Source organism: Lepisma saccharinum, chromosome 16 (assembly GCF_977018435.1).
Source record: "Lepisma saccharinum chromosome 16, izLepSacc3.1, whole genome shotgun sequence".
Classification (NCBI taxonomy): Eukaryota; Metazoa; Arthropoda; class Insecta; order Zygentoma; family Lepismatidae; genus Lepisma; species Lepisma saccharinum.
Window position 1 is genome coordinate 15,234,831 of NC_139244.1, and position 17,974 is coordinate 15,252,804.

The window sequence follows — 17,974 nt, forward strand, 5'->3', positions numbered from 1 at the left end:
CATTGAATAGTTGCGGTCTTCACCACGACAAGGTGTTGGCCAGGGCTGTGCCTTCAACGTCACGGGATGTTGAGTTTTGGAAGGAGCAATACCGGTGGATAGAAACGAGTGCCGGCACCACCTTGTAAAAAAGGTTGGTTGTTGACAATCTCTGCGGTCATTCAAGTATGGGAGGATTTGAGAAATGAAGGTTTAGAGTTTCTGTTAACCAGGCGTCTCAACCAGGATTGTCTTGAGAACACTTTTGGTTCGATAAGAAGGAAAGGTGGCAACAATGACAATCCTAATTGTTTGCAATTCCAGAGCTCCATGCAGGCTGTGGTTGCACACAATTTGTTGAGGCGTTCTGACTTAATGAACTGTGAAGCTGAAAATGATGTTCTGTTGGCCTCAATGTGTCCAACTCAGTCCCAGAAGATTGCCACTTCACTTTTTCCTGATGCTCCAGGAGTAAGTAATGTGGGATTATCAGACATTGAGGCCACAGGGTCATTTTCTTCTGAAATGCCATCCATAGTTTACTGTGACCATGGTCCATTAGAAGAAAATGTCGTGGTGTATATTGCTGGATACTTTGTGTGCAAATCATCAGCGTTTCTAAAGAAATGTACTGCTTGTCTCCAGTTGCTAAAGGGCTCTAAAGAAGAATTGCTATTTAGTGGTATTTTCATTGATTTTAAGGAGTATCCTGGTAAGCTTCAATGTCCATCACTAAATGTGGTAAAAACTCTTCATGAATTTATCAGAGTGGCTCATGAAGCAAAGGCCAATCTGCTAAAGAAAACTGGAGTTGGCAAAGCTTTTTATGACCTGCACCAGGTGGCAATTCCGTGGCTTGGTGGTCATGCTTGCCATAACATTAAACACTTTCTAACTGCTTTATTTGTAAAGCTTTACATATACAAGAGAGTGAAGAAAATGAACAGAGAAATTAAGTTAAGTATCGTACAAAGGAAACAGTCAAGGCAGCTGAGACATAAAAAAACCAGTAAACTGATTTTTATCAGCTAGTAAAAGTACTTATTACCCAGTGAAATAACATCTATGACCCAGTGAAATGACATTTATTACCCAGTGTAAAGGGCACTGTAAATAAAGTTGAATGTCAGGACTCAAGCCTGGCATGCTTATTACTATCGTTATTAGTTTATAACTAGATGCACTCAACCACGAAGGTAATGTTTAGTAAATGTAGAATTCTTAGTATAATCATTTCAAATTTTGAGCTTTCAGTTCAATAGTAATATTTGAGTACTAGTATCTTGTTGAAAATTTTGTTGTGGGTTTCGGTAAAAATGTGGCTTTCATAGTGGTGCTGTTGACATGCATTTAGTGTCAGTTGAAGGGTTGCAAATAGTCGCTTTTAAGTTGATTTCTCTCATGATAAACAAGTTAGCATGCAAAGTTCATTAAACTTATCCATTGTGTGGTGCTTTTACCTATGCTTATTCAACAGGCATGTTTCCGACAGAGAACCTCTTCTCTCGTCTTTAGTTGAATAACTTTCTTTCTGCCGCCATGGGCAACATGATTGTAAAGAAACAAAGATATATATATATATTTTTTCTGAAAACAAACTTGAGTATTTCTGCTGGCCAGGTATGCGTTCACCCATGTTTGTTGCTAACAAAAATGCAAAACACCAATGAAATGACACAGGTAAAAGCAATGGTCACCCAATTTTTTTATTGACAATGTTCTATGAACATCACCTGCTGTAATTCATGTTGTAATTTTTTTTTTTTTACCCGATCAGTGGTGGTTGATTCATGATTACTTGTATTGGCTTTGTAGGGGAGGCAGATTAATATGAAAGGCAGAATGCCTGGAAGGGGTGACCAAGGTTCCAGCTTGTGTAGTGGTCTGGACGGGCAGACATATTCTCAGTCTAATAAAGAGTCAGCCAAACTAAACAATAAATTTTACAGTGTAGTATGTGGGCTATTCTATGGAGGTAACTGCTAATTAGTAACAGTAAGTTGTTTTCTGAATTGTGTTGAGTGATGGTGTCAAAAAAGCAGTTGTTTTTTTTTTTGCAACAAAGTGAAATAACAAAATTTGCATGCAAATTATGTCACTAGTTCTTATTTCAATTGCTGAAAACCTGTTTCAAATATTTACTTTAATGGTGACATATTAGCAGTAATTATTTCAAACTGAGTGGAATTTTTTAAAATTCAAAAATTGTAGTACAAGCATCTCTACAAGTTGTAATGTAATATCAAGGGTCTATTTTTCACAAAGGATGCTATGTTAAGCAATGTTTTGTGTGAATTAAAACAGCTATGCGTTCCCTTATTTTAAAAATAAAATCAAACTGTTACATTAACATGTCTCTTTTTGCCCCCAGAAGAAATAAGTTCTTTATGGATGGATATTGCCGCTCCAATGCCAAAAGCACGAAAGTGCTAAATCTTACTTTTCAGATAAAAGCATTTTAGTCAATATCCAAGATTATTAATAACTTTTGCATTTGATTAAATGTTGTCATTGGGACTGTTTATTACACCATGTAAATGTATCACAAATATTGATGAGCAACTGTACTAGGTTAAATAAATAGTCAAATTTTGCACACTCATGGTTTCGGCATTTGAACGATGATATGTCTTGCACGTTGCAATATGTTCTGCATGAAGTTAATAATGTGATGTAAGCGATTTGTTGATTTTAAGTTGATATGATCATAGGATGGAAAGAAAAATGTGCAATGCACTTTGCTTTTTATGTTTTGTTCTTCTGCATTTGCAGTTCGCAATTATGGAATTTTGTTTCATATAACTACCCCATAAATAACCACAATTTCTAAAAGTTTGATGTAGTGATGGCACTTTTGGTCAACTGAATAGAAATTGTTATTCATTTCAAACCAATTGTATAGCATAGAATGTGATAATTGAGAATCAGAGTGGAATCATGATTAATATAATGGCAAAGTAGCTAGGTATGCATATTTCCTCTTTCTATCCTTCAGCATCAAATATAAAATAATACATGCAGACGGGGGGTGTAACTTGGAATTATTTAGGTAGGAATTGCTATTTTTGCTTTGTTGCATTACTGAAGGTCTGTCAGCAAATTAGTTTTCAAAAATTTCCCTTCTTTCAAAAACCTCATTCCAACTTGTGAGAAAATATTTACAATTCCTTCTCGGAAATTCAAATTCCATCTTTCTGTGGTTTGTTTTAAGTGAAACATGAGGGAGAGAAATTTTTGAATAGTACTTTACTGGTATGTACCAAAGGCCCAGTGCACTTTTTTCACAGCAACATATTTCAAGCGAATCTTAAGGAGCTGCCGTGAGAAAACACCTTAGTGATCAGCATCCATGGTAAGAAAATTCATTTTGCAAATAAATTCAATTCATGCCATAATGTTTGCTGTGAATATACTGTAGAGGCGAGTAACATAAAATATCTGTATGAATTCTGTTTTGTGCACAAGTCACCTGAATCTCTCCAGTTCCATATCATTAGATACATTTTCACTAGTACAACATAAGGCTTGTGCCATAATTTTGTGTACATGTAGGTTTTGAAAGTGGGCTACTAAAATGAGAGAAATAAGTCCAAGTTCCTGTAATTGTATTCCGAGCTAATCATGGTATGCGTGCATTTTAACATCCTATTTAACGCATACTTCAACCTTAGTAATTACTGTTTGCGTGTTTTCCGGATAATCATTTTTGTATTCCATATACTCCTATATGATTGCGAACAGCTATTCTATTACTGTCATCTACTTCATATGTGAGGGGTGTTAGGTCTTTTAATGTTCTCCTTGATAGGTTGGCTAAACTATGAAATCAGTTCATTGCAAATATTTCAATCCAGAATGTATATAACCTTGCATTTGTGTGTGAATATCAGGTACATGATCTTGAAAAGGTCCTTCTATTCCTATTAAGGGCATGCGATACAATTTCCACGGGAGTCTTCCCAAGCCCTTCCATCCATGGCAGTGTTCCAACTTAGCTCCCTTGGAGCCAGATCTGGCTCTTTCGTGCACACTAGCCGGACCCTGTGGCCGAGTGGTTAGCACATCGCGCTGCTATGCTAATGGTCCCGGGTTCGAATCCTGCTCGGGCTTGGTTGTTTGCGAATGTCCATTCATCAATTTCATCACTCATCCCCATCTTCACAAATTAGCCAAGAGGCACAAAACGTGAAGTAAAATAAACTAAATCAATCAATCAATCTTTCGTGCACTCGTTCGGCTGTGAACTGGGACGCCCACCCCCCGTACCCCACTATGATGCCATCTCTGGTTCCGACCCACATATACCACCTTTCGTCATAATTATACATTTTGCACGTGACGTGACCCACTCTCTCTCATCTCCCCAGTTACTTCTTTATAGCACAATGTTAGACATGAAATTGACATAATATTGTCGTCAGGGAATTCTTTACTTTCGATTTCATACCACCATTGGTGGATTGAGATGGGCCATGCCACCGGATGTAGATGTTGAAAACTAAGAATAAATTGTCATCAACTTAGAGTTAACGATAATAGCAGTGCCCCACCCCTTTGACAACTAACATTACCCTAGAAGGCACTTTATCCAGCCATCGTAAATCTAGCTCCATGAGAGTCAGTTTTAACTCCATTTAAGGTGAAATTTAGTTCTTTTATGCCCATCAGGTTTGGCAACACTGCCAGGAGGCAAGGATAAAAGCATTGATCATATGGGAGTATGATTTGATTCATTCTCTTGTGAATATAAAACTTCCGATGGAATAGAAAGAGATGTCAACGGGAAGAGGGCAGTTTGAAGATGAATTTCACCAGCGGAAAAGTCGAAACTTCCATTTGATTAGCCGTAACTTGATGTTGAAGTTGATTCCCCATAAGGAATACATGGGATTCCGAAAATTATTATTCATCATATTTTTCAAACATCGTGTCTAGCTTAATAATCAACATAACAAAATGTTTGCACTTGAAACATGGAGAGAAATTCATACTCTTGGATACACCCAGGGTTTGTTTTAGTAGCAGTGCCCATTCGGGCGATACTGAAATAAATGCACAATTGGTGCATAATTGTATTTCCTCGCCTTAAATTATTTTCCACATGTCAAAGTCTATAAAGAATTTATAGATTACTTGCCTGTGATCTGTTTCGATTGATTGAATTGGTGTTTTAAGTCCACTTTATGCACAGTTAGTCTAATCGGGACTGGACCTACAGTTTAAAGTGGGATCCAAATCACTGTGAGCCTCCACCAGGTATCGAACTCGGGACCCCTTGATTACAATGCAACGACGCTACCACTGCGCCATCAGGGAGGCCATGTGATCTGTTCTGAAACTGCTACCAAGTATGATGGCAAATGCAGTTTCTCATGCCGTGACCTTGCTCATTTTGTGCAAATAAAATTTAATTTTTCCAGAAGTACTGCATTGATTTTTGCAAGTGCAGTTGGATGTTCATATAATTACAGGTATCAGTAGGCAAGGGACGTAACTTAGTTCTCTGTGAATTAGAGGTTAGAATTTTTTTTAAAAAATGGATTGAAACCTATCTTGCCTAATACTTTACAAAATTTTCATTTCACCCACGTTTTATTTGCGAGTGCTTTCATCAATTGCAGTGATTTGCTATTAGGTTATGAGCATGTTTCACCTACATCACAAACTATTGCATTGTGGCTTTGAGAAGCCATGATGGAGGCCAAATCTTGTAAACATATGGAATTCAAGCAATTGGGCTGGAGATTTGAACCTTGTTTATAATGTACTTGGTGCAATATTCACATTCTTGAATCCTGAATTCAATGCACTTTTCTGCTATTATAGTAATTATTATTCATTATATATAATGTAGTTCAAACAGAAGTTCACTATTTTGCCTTGCACATGACACAAGATGGGCTGTGCAAATCCTGGCATCACATGAAGCCCACCTGTTGAATCCTGTAAATTTTTCATGATGGATTCTGCTAGTTTTTTGCAACTAGTATGATCAGAAATTGCATTCTGTTACTAATGTAATGCAATGGAGTCTCAAATGTTTTATTTTATGGTACAGTTTTGCAAACATACAGTTATAGTCTGTGCAGTTTGTTGTAGGTTTTTTTTCTACAATGTGTAGAACTATGAAATACATACTCTTGGTTAGGGTTGCCAAATATCCTTTTGTGCAATTTTGTTTTGTTCCTGTGAAAAATTATATATTATTTCAATGTAATATGTAATGTGAATTTAAATGTATGAAATATATTACCTGTGTGTTAGTGTAACTGGTTCTTATGTACCTGTTCAGTGGCAAGAAGGGAAATCTGGCAACTCTTACCATGCTGTATGTGGAAGTATTTTTTCGTCTAGAATGTTTCTCGTGCGGAAAAAGAAAAGCTGATATGCATTATGAACAGAATTTTTCAGAGAAATTTAGCTATTTGTTTTTGCCTTAAAATGTAGCTACTTTAGGAACTCATTGAAAACAAAATATTATTCTTATTACTTTTCACGACATTCTAATTACTTAATAAAAATGAATTTATTTGTGCAAAATATAAAATATTGGCGTATTTCTTTGAACGAAACGAAAAGGGAAACTCAAAGCAGAGGAACGGTGGTTCCGAGAATGCTGTGTGTTGTCATGGTAACGGCATGACGAAAGCATGTGACGTCACACTCCTGGCGATACTAGCGCTGCAGCGACAGGCGGAAGAAGCACGCTAGCAGACGACAAATGATTTCCACGGGGGGTATAGGAGCATTCACATCTGTATAACCTATTTCTAATATGTGGCCCCAGCTTTCACATAACCAATGGTGTTACATTATTTGTCAAAAGAACTTCCTTGCTATACATCTTATCCAGGACAAAAATTCGCACATCTCATCTACATTATGGGGTTCTATTTATTTTTTACAAGTGTTTTAACAAAGAGTTATGGAATTAAATATATCTACACTTGACTATTGCATGAATCACCTAGAACATGCCTGATGGCACAGTGGCTAATTCTTGTTATCTTTTAATTAATAGGTCCAGGTACAATTTCTCTTTGGGACATTTTTACATGCTGTTAAAGTAGAAGTTACACAAGCATAGTTTTGGTATAAATATTTATTTCTTGTATTTTAACTCAGTGTTGGTCGACATGTTAGAATGACTTTATCACCTCCATTTTTTCAAATTTCGTTTATCTTTTTTGCTTCTCAATGTCATTTTTTTATTCATTATGTGAATATACCACATTGTTGTTTCGTCACATCAAGTGTACTGCGGTCCATGAACAAAAATTTCTTGAGTTTGATGGTCATTTTCGATGGCTGATACTTCACTGCTGCTGTCATGATCACTTATGCCTGGCTGCTCCACATCACTATCTTCTGAATCAAGAATATCACACTGCTCCTCCCGTATACTTTCATAGTTTCTATCGTCCATTAACCATTGCAATATATGAGTATTGTCCATCATTAGGAAGACAAATTTATGGTAAATAAAAAGTGAAGAGAGCGGTAAATAAAATGTTAGATCAGCGGTATATACCAGCGGTGGAAAAAAAAATTGGCACACACTTTTTCGTTATGAGAGGAAACAACATACAAAAGAGCTATAAATTGATAAACTACTTCATTTTTATATACTGTACACATACACAAGTACTTAGCTGTCCAACTAAAAAGAAAACATCAACACAAAAAGAAAACATCAACACAAAATCACTTCATTTCTAAATTGCATATCTCAAAGTGATTTATTCATTGTATGTATTTAAAGGATATCCTTGCTGTCCAACAAATAAAATAATCACTACTGCACATACACAAACACATGTTGAAAATCACATGATGATAAACAAAATTCATTCATGACTGAACACAAATGACACCATTGTTTCCCTTGATGTGCAGGAACAGACTAATCTTATCGCTGCTACAGCTAGCAAGTTCAATGAAACTGGAAGTTGAGTAGAATGCAGCTCGACAGGGAGCGAAGTTTTCGAACTGAGATTATGTGCATGGGAAATCCCAATTTGCAGTGTCTTCCTGATGTGATCGAAGATAAAACGTTCTTCAACTGCAAGTGGTAGGAAACTTTAGGCAAATGTTTCGTTACAAATCGACAGTTTGAGCGCACAACCTCGATTGCCGGTTTTTGCGTGTTTTCTACTTAATTTGATGATATTTCACGGTTATTTCATGGAAAAGCACACATTTCGCATTACTTCGCGAATAAAACTCATGCATATTTCATCATTGGGGGTGTAGTTATGTGCAGAATGTTCAAAATTGCATCTTTTTTTCCCATTTCACGATTTTGCGCATCGCTGAAAAATAAAAAAACTCGCTCAGTTGGTCGACATGTGAGCGTCACTCTAACATTTTGACAATTTGCTGACAAGATCACTGCACAGCTCCTAATAACGGAAGGGAATGCTCCACTCTATTCCATTTTCCCAACTGTAATAAAACAAAAGACTGCATCTGGCAGAGCTTTCGTATTTTACAATAGATATATAAGCAGATGAATTTCAATGTTAGCGCAGTGCTAACATGTCGACCAACGGCAGGCTAATGATCCATGTTAAAGAAAATGTATGTAACATTCTCCATAGACATCCACAATCATTTCAATCTTGGCAATGTGGTGAATGTGAATTTACTTTAATGATTTTGTTGGTTATTTTTTTAAAAAAACTATTAATGTTGATTATATTAGATTAGTCGATTCTAGTAATTCGAATGTGCATGTCATAGGCATTTTCTTTGTTTTAGATAGTACCATACAAAATGAAACAGAAGAGGAATACCAGTGTGTAAGTATTTTTTAACAGTATCATAAAAGTATGAATTATTTTTCATAATTATACCGAAAACTTGTTTCACCACTAAGATGTATTTGTGTATATTGACTTGACAATTTCTTTGCTTAATGGATCACACATGTGGTGCTCTGTCAAAGTTAATACAAGTTTAACCTTTAGTGGATGGTAACCTTTACAGATGGGGGCTTTTCCAAGTGTGCATTTTTTAAATGTACGAAAAAAATTGTAGGACAACTATTTTCCATAGAAAGGTGAGATCAGCCCCCACCCCCCAATGATGGGCCTTTAAAGGGAGGTGAAATTTATACATTATCGCTCCCTCCCAAAAAAAGAACATTTTTGTCACAACTTTACTGTCAGACACCATGGAACCTGAAAAATATTGGGATTTATACATCCTTGCATTTCATATTGATTGCTTGATTTATATTTCACTTCACTTTTTTGCCAATTTTGGGCTAATCATGAAGATGAGGATTACCTTACAATTTGGCATGCACAGGACTCAAAATAGGGTCTCATTTCTCTACCAACTGAGCTACCGGGCCATCCGTGGCTTCCTCTGATTTCTCACTACAGCTGTTTTACCTGTGCAGAGCAGGTAGTAGCAGCAACGGGATCTGTTGCCTTTGAAATGCTGGTGACACAGACAGTGTCTAGTTTCTCAGTAGCTCAGTTGGTAGAGCAATGGCACAGTATGCCTGGCTGAGCCTGCATTTTTCGCTCGATTTTTACGAAAGTGAGGATGAATGATGAATGATGTTTAAATTATGGGCATTTTAGCACATAGGTTATTTTTGCCTGACATGATAAGCCCCTTAACTTGGGTGATTTGGCATTTTAAGTCCATTGTATGCACAGTAAGGCTAATTGGGACCGGACCTATAGTTTAAAGTGGAATCTGAACAACTATGTGCCTCCACCAGGTATCGAACCCGAGAACCCTTGATTACAATGCTACCACTGCACCATCAGGGAGGTCCTATAAGCCTCTTAACTAAAACAAAATTGAGGAGCACCGTAATAAGAAAATAAAATAGGTGTGTAAAAACTTTCTAACTCAATTTTTAAAACCAGTCATTCATTACTAGGGCCCGGATTTATAAGCACCAAAATAAGCATAAACGAATACAGGAAAATCTGAAAAAGCATTTGTTTATTAGATCTCTTACCTTATTCAAAGCTGTTAAAGTATGTAAGGAAGGTCATCCTGAGATTTTCTTGTGTGAAGCTCCTGTGTCTGTCAGTGAAGAATGATTTGTACAGTGAAAATGTTCTTTCCATGTAGCATGACATCACAGGCACATGTGAAAAACACCACAGTTCTTCTTCGGTGAATTCCTCTTCAATGTTTTGTTTCTTCACCAGAAATATTTTTATAAATTTGACACAGTGTCTTGTAACTGGGATTTTTCAGTAATACTGACTGAGCTTGTCGGACTCAATTTTAGCAACCCCGTGAGTTTCTGAAGGCAACGTTACTGAAATTTCATCAATAAGAGAAAGCGAATGTTGCAATGGATTATTTCGAGCTTTCAACTGTATTATAATATCAGGTGATTTGGAAAAATGATTTTGGATGCACTGTATCTTTTCTTGGATGCCGTTTCTCCCGTGCAGCTATTTAGAAGCATTGATCTTGTCATCCCAATGCCGTTGTGTGATTGAAATAGGATTGAAATATGACAGATTTGGGTAAAATATGCTATTTTAAACCAAAATCATAAAATAAATAAGCAAGCATAACCGTTTCCTGCAGAAATAAGCATTTATAAGCACTTTCAACCTTAGTTAAATAGCTCGCCAAGGTATGTAATACGAAGTATAACCTTTCTCCTTACCATTAGAAGTCTGGAAAAGAATATGCATTTCGCTTACAAATCCGGGCTCTATTCATTACTAAAAAGAACCAAAACTACTATCTCTTGAGGACTAAAATATTGTTACCTATTGAAAACAGGCTGTAAAGGGGCACTCAGCATACATAAGGACAGACACAAATCCACAGATGATTATCCAGGTAGCCTCATTGGCCTGCTAGAAGCAGTTACCGGGATGTATTACGAAGAAGGGAGGTTGACTTTTTAGATGCCTTACCAGAATGTCACCCCTTGTACCCTTACAGATAAAAATGGATGAAGGGACACAACACAAACCCCACAGGATTATACTAGCAGAGCCTTTGTTAGTCTGCAACAATGCAGTTCAGGGTGTACTATGTGGGAGTAAGGTGACATTTGGGTCTCTTAGAAAGGGTCACCCTTTATATATGCAAAGGTCAAACATGTGTTATTAGTAGGGAACGGAACTTTATGTGCTAAAAAACTCAGAAATATTTATTTTTTATGTGTCATAAATGTTGAAAATATGTGATAAAAACAGGAAAATATGTGACAAAAATAAAAACATTTGGTAACAAAAACAAACTATAACATGCATTTTAAACACCTGAAATTAGTTTCTAAATGATTACCTCTTAGCGAGCTATTTTTTGGAAGAGTTGCAGTGGATCACCATAGTTCTTTCCAAATTCTCCATTGTAAATCTGTGACGATTATCTGTAAAAAGCATCTTATATTGTGAGAAAGATGGCTCCACGTCACAAGAAACAATTCTTGCATATTTGAAACACGAAATGTCACTAACGCTGAAGTTTTCCAAAGCTTCCTCTTCCTCTACTTCACCTCCTTCCAAAACACATGCAATTTGGCACAATGTTTGAAAACCTTGGTTTTTACCCAAAAATTCTGTACATTTAGACATTTAGATCCAGTGAGTTCTTTCAGTTTCGTTTCTACTATACGGACTTCACCAATGGAAGCTGCCAAAGTGTTTGCGGACAATTCAAGCTTTCATATGGAATTAGAGAGAATGGACAGGTTTGTTGAGATGTATGCCAATTCGACTTTTAAGGAGGGCTCCATCAACAGTGCTTGCAGAATTCTTCTTTGTCGAGATCATTTACAACAGATACAATTTTTTTCAAAGTTCTGGCCATAACATCTGCATCGCGTAACTACAGGTGTAGGGGGAAGGGGAACCTCAGGACATTTTTGTTTAAAAATGTCTATTCTTCTAGGCGACTTGATAAAAACTTTCTTCCCATTTGAAACCAGTTTATCGACATTGGGATAAAGAGCTCTTATCTTTTCACATATTCTATGCAACGCATGCGCCACACATGTAACGTGCACCATTTTGGGGTAGGTAACGGCAAGACCACTGCATGTAAGCTGCAGCATCTGTCAAGAGAAGAACATTGTCAAATTTTATGTCTTCTGGCCACAATAGCTGCATTGCTTCATTAAAAAGCCTTGCTATCGTTACGTGTAGCCAGCCCCAGCTACTTACAGCTATTTTCTCCCGATAGGATCGTAGGCGAGGTGCCAGAAGTCTGCCAGCGAGCGTTTTCAAAGACAAAACAAACCTAGCACTCTCGATATGAAAGAGGTGCGGAGAATAAACATTTTTCCTTGGAGGATTTCGAGGTAGATGAAGTCAACGAGCGATTTTATGTATTTAAAATGAAAATTCGCAAAATATGTATTTACATACGGAAAACTGGAAAATATGTGTTTTTATGTAAAATAAAATTTGCTGTGTTGACATATAAGGCTATGATAAGAATTTTGGCAAAAATGAGGGTCTCTATCTTATCGCAGAAAAAACATTTATTTACCTAAAGTTCCTTTCCCTAGTTATTAGAATGGAAATTTTTGTTGTGTGCGTGAAGTATATTTGTAAAATCAAGTTGGGGATTTTATTCAACTTTTTGACACCAAAATGCCATTTTATATACTGCTGTTTATCCTGACATGGACTCAATTTTTGTTTTGAAATTTTGATACTCTATTCACCATAAGCATGCATCCCCAGTTACTTGTTTTGCAGCAGTGTCTGAAGGCCTTGCACTGTATCTTTGCAGGGGAATTCAGTTAGTAATTATGGATTGATTTGAATTATTTTACTTCGATCTTTTTTTTTTTTTTAAACAATTTTGTAAATACAAAATTCCCGGACTTTTCCAGACCAAAGCTATTATGGTTAATTCATGTATGTGTGTAAGGTCACCATATTTTAGCTTTATTTTGAATCCCACTTAACCAAGTTAGAGTATTCACTTCACATGTAAATGTGATAATGGCAGGATTGATTGTTTTATATAAAAAAATCATAACAGTTATAGTATAAATAACACATAATTACAATAAAATTAATAAAATCTGCATAAACTCTACCAAACACAATCCAAAAATTGCAACATCCAAGTAGGAAATTCTAATATCCATTTTCTTTAATAGATTTTGAGAAGAAAATTGTTTAAAGCATAAACTTTTCTTGTATTTAATATACAATTTCTACTGTAACTACTGGTATTACTTAATATAACCAAACTGATGTATAGTTTGTCCACAACAAATTAAAAATTTCTTGCTCGTCCTTTTTCCTTTGTTAGTTGAAAATCCGACTCTTAGTGTACTACTAAAAAAATGTTGACTTTTCCAGAAACAGTAAATTCCCTGACTTCGAGGTTTTCGACACCGGTAAACACCCTGGCTAAGCATTTAAAATTAGTTTATATATTTCATTTCCATAATTCATGTTGTGGCTGTAATAGCAAATCATTGTTTTTTTCCTACATTTTCAGAACAATTTAAATGATGATGCCACAAGGACATCCTGCAACGCAGAGTACAATGATGAAGCCTGTGGCACCCATTTAAGAAATACAAAAGCTGTAGATATATCCAGAATTCATAGTTACGCATCTAAGAGGACAGAGAACAAAGATATTTTAAAGTGTAGCATGTGCTCATACAAAGCTGATCGTAAATCTCGCCTGGTTCATCATCTTCGGAAACACAGTTCTAGGGATCATTTTTGTGATTTCTATGGGAGTTTAATACCTCTTGAAGGTACAGAAGGTCCAGATGATGTAATAGATGGACAAAATCAAGCCCCAAAAGAGGGGGTTGCCATACAGCAACCTTGTGAAGAAGCTGAAGGTGTTTTAGAAACAGAAAACGTGGTTAGAGATATTCCCGAATCAAGGACTTCAAGTATAGTGAACAAGTTGCAACCAGTTGTAATAAGTGAGAAAGTAAAAGTAAGAACAAGAACAGATTTTGAAATTCAAAGCTTCACAAGCTCAGATGACATGGAAGATGTTGATGCTGGGGAAAGTGTGGAAACTGTGATTGTGAAAGTTGAAGACTGGTATGAGGAAATAATATCTGATGAAGAAAATTGCCAGTCCTTGAAAACATCATGTGAAACGTAACATTAGTCAGACTCTTTGTACTGACAATAATATTTTTATAGTGGTTGTCACCAGAACAATAAAAAATACAGTACAAATATGAACCAAACCCATATTTTATTATCTTGTCAACAGCATGGAAACACAAGACAACAGTGGTAGGTAAAAATTAATCCTTTCCTTTACATATATATCACAGTTGCTGCTGTGACTAGAAAGAAACAATAAACTTTTTTTTTTTTTTGCAAATACCTAATAGAAACTGACACTAAACTATTTTGAATCCCTTTTCAGAATATCTGAAATATTTTAATGAAAATAAATATTTTTCTTCAAAGTTTACATCACCACTGCTGTATGTCTCCAAATAACATTAAGGGCATCCTGAAAGTACTCCTTAATGTAACTGATTTTAATGAAACCACTTTGACATATTCTATGATATGTTAACAATGTCGGAAGGGGGGTGGGGGTCAAACAAGGCATCCTTTGCCCCATAATATTGTTGCGCCCTTAGAAAACACTCCTTCAGTTTGAAATTATAGTGTTCCTGTAATAATCTTCTAATAATTAACAGACTTCTTACTCAAATGAAATCATGTGTGTATAAGATATCAATTTATATGACAGTAGAAAACTTCTTACATCACGATGAATAACACTTAGGAAAGGTGTGTGAACAACCTATTAGTATCCCCCCAAATTTACTAAAGTATTCGAAAAAGTGGCAAATTTACGAATATATCAACCAAAATACGTGGCTCGAAGAAACAATTTGCACCATAGAAAAAGTGGCTTGCCACATTAACTTTTTGGTGCCCAATCGAGATGCTTTATCAAGGTCATAGTTTTTATGTTATAACTTCGCTATTTTTGGCTAGAATTCAGATTTTCTTTTTTCATATTGTTGTTAACACATGTATTTAACAGAAATGATTGCTGCACGTTTGTTTTTTTCATGAAAATGGCAGGAAAAAGGAGACTTCTTTTTTGCATCTTTTTTCATTTGCCGACAAAGAAAGGCTGGTTTTGTTGTTCTAAAGCAATGCGTTTCCCTCCCCCTTGGAAACTGCATTCGAAGGAAGTTTGTTTTTTCATACCCAAGGTCAAAAGGAATGTTTTCCGTGCAGGTATGGGGAAGGGGGAACAGGGGTTGTTGAAGCTGCATCCTAAGAATGGAATTTCGAGGCACGCTGAAGAAAAGCCTTTGTTCTTGAGCACAAGTGTTTCACAAGTGGCTGGCTACCCTGCATTGTCTAAAAATAGAATTTGGAAGTAGCTGCAATAATTGGCGTGCTTTTTCAATGTAACCCTGCATTTCGCTGAAATCCGAAGCTATGGTCATATGATGATGATGGAAATATATTTCTGTTTCTTACATGCCACCGATAATTTCTATGTGCATGTTGACCTTTTCATGTCCTTTTTTCGGTGGGGTGTGGAAACCCCAATTTTTTTAAAAAAAAATGATTTTTGGGGGATTCCCACCTCCCCGTCCATATATACTTTTTTTTTCCCATGTGCATGTCGACACTGTCATGCACTTTTTTCTGGGGGGGGGGAATCCCAATTTTTTCCAAAATTTTGGGGTTCTTCCCTACCCCCACAACATATACGCCGAATTTGCATAAATTTTATATAGTCTGAATCTCTGGTTCATTCCGTGTACAACGGTATATCATTCATCTCTCTAGGGCAATTAGCCTCCGATCTACACTCATTTAATTGAAACTCTGCATTTTGCTCAAAATGGTCTCTGGCACCAAGGGGCGTTTACCTGTGAAAATGACTTTGGGCTCCAAAAGGTTCAAGACCCCTTAGAAAGAAACGCGTTTCGCTCAGAGTGACAAAATGTGATCAATAAATTTAAATTTCGGTACCATAAATACAATAAAACTAGGCAGTAACTAAGGGACTTCAAAAAATGGTTAGAAAAAGAAAACTTGTGGTGCATCCTCTCTGATAAGGGTAACATGAACGTCGTCGTATTCCGAAAAAATCATTAACATTGTTACAAAACAAAACTACAAGCAGGTTAAAAGAAACCCTCTCCCTAGAGTCATCAGAGACAAAATCTTACTTACAAAACTCCCTAATTTTCCCAACCGGCGACAAACTAATTATGAATGCACCTAAACTTAGTTTCATATATGGGCTTAAAAAAAAAGGGATGGCCACTATGCCCGATAATAGCAGGATACTCCCACCCTAGATACAAACATGCAAAAGCTCTACTTAATAATCTGGAGGAATTGAAACCCACCTTCAAATACTGTGTGGCCAACAGCAGAGACGTCAAAACACAAATTGCAAGCATCCCAAATGCAAACCAACTTCACCTTTGCAGCATAGATGTCAAAGATTTATTCCCTTCCATACCAGTACCCAAAGCCACGTGTCGTGAAAGTGCGTTGTGATTTCAATATGGAACAAAGAGCAAACATCAAGTTTTGTGCGCTCTTGGGTAAAACTGCTGCGGAAATGTTTCACATGTTGTAGCAAGTCTATAGGGGCAATTGTTTATCCTGTACCCGTGTATTTGAATGTCTCAGGCGTTTCAGTGAAGGACGGGAGTCAATTGAACACGAGCATCCAGGTGTAGCAGGGACTGTGAGAACACCAAAATTGGTTGAGAAAGTGAGGACAATCATTACTGAAGACTGAAATTTGAGACAGACTGTTACTGCTGCATTTTATCTTGAGGTACTGAAATGTTTGATACAAGGAATAACATGTGTGAGGACCGAGTATCAGGATGATGGCTGCTGGCATCTGCTTCATGACAGTGCCCCAAGTCACAAGACTGTGATTGTGAAGAACTTTCTGGCCCTAAATCGATTCTGTATGTTGTCACACCCTGCCTACTCACTGAATCTGGCTCCAAGTGATTATTTTTTTTTTCCTAAACCAAAATCTGCACTCAAAAGTTACCAACAATCAAGAAGGTCACAACATGGATTTTAAACAGCGTTACACAAAATGAATTTCAGCAATCATTCCATGCACTGGTAGGCATTGCGCTACGATGTGTGGATGCAGGAGGGTCCTACTTTGAATGATCCCTGGTAACTAACTTTCTATGAAGACTTGTTTATTTTTTACAGCACCAGTCTCTATTTCAAATTGCCGCACTGTGTATATCAAGATGAAGAAAAGTTCGAAGATTACGTCAACAGCTGGAACCGGGTATGTGACTCCATTCAAGTTACCACAGAGAAAGAAAATTTCCTCGACATCACCATATTCAGAGAAAACAATCGTTTCACAACCGCAAACCTGCGGCGGTATCTCGATTCGTACACAAACATTCCAACCACCCACCAGGCCAAAAAGACAACATCTGGAAGAACTTCGTCAGAAGAGCCTTGCACTTAAGTTCCAACAACCAAGTGCTACAAAAAGAATTGGACATTCTAAGACAACAGGCCTCCCTCAATGGCTACAGTCCCAGTGTAATAGACCAGAACCTACAAAAAGTGAAAGAAAAGGAAAAAAGCCAGAACCCACCTTCCCGAAAACGAAGGCTAGGGATACCATTTGTACCATAGCATATATATGTACAAAATAGCATATAAATCTGGCAAAACCATAGGACAAAACCAAGCAGGCTTCAAAACTTACGACAAAGATCAATTAACAAACTCTGGCATCTACAGCATCAAATGCGAATGCAACTGAAAATACATAGGACAATGCAAAAGATCCATCAAAGATCGATTCGCCGACCACATAGGATACATACGCAGGAAAGAAAGTTCTTCTGGTTTATCCAAACATATTATAGAAACCAACCACCAACTTCCACAGGATTGTATTTCCTTCCTTGCACAGGCGAAAGGAAAAGTAGAACGGGATATTAAGGAAGGGGTACACATGATCAAAGACACAAATAACCTCAATAACAATTTATGTGGTCCATCATGGT

General features: G+C 36.8%; 1 protein-coding gene across 1 annotated transcript in view; it reads left to right on the forward strand.

The window, feature by feature from the left end:
- LOC145999939 (uncharacterized) overlaps positions 1-14,182 on the forward strand; it is a 33,259-nt gene extending 19,077 nt beyond the window's left edge. The window contains exons 6-7 of the mRNA XM_083137223.1: positions 8,740-8,780; positions 13,438-14,182. Coding sequence (XP_082993349.1) covers positions 8,740-8,780; positions 13,438-14,070 — 674 coding nt within the window. The 3' untranslated portion in view covers positions 14,071-14,182. The remainder of the gene's footprint in view (positions 1-8,739; positions 8,781-13,437) is intronic.
- Positions 14,183-17,974: the final 3,792 nt, after the last annotated feature.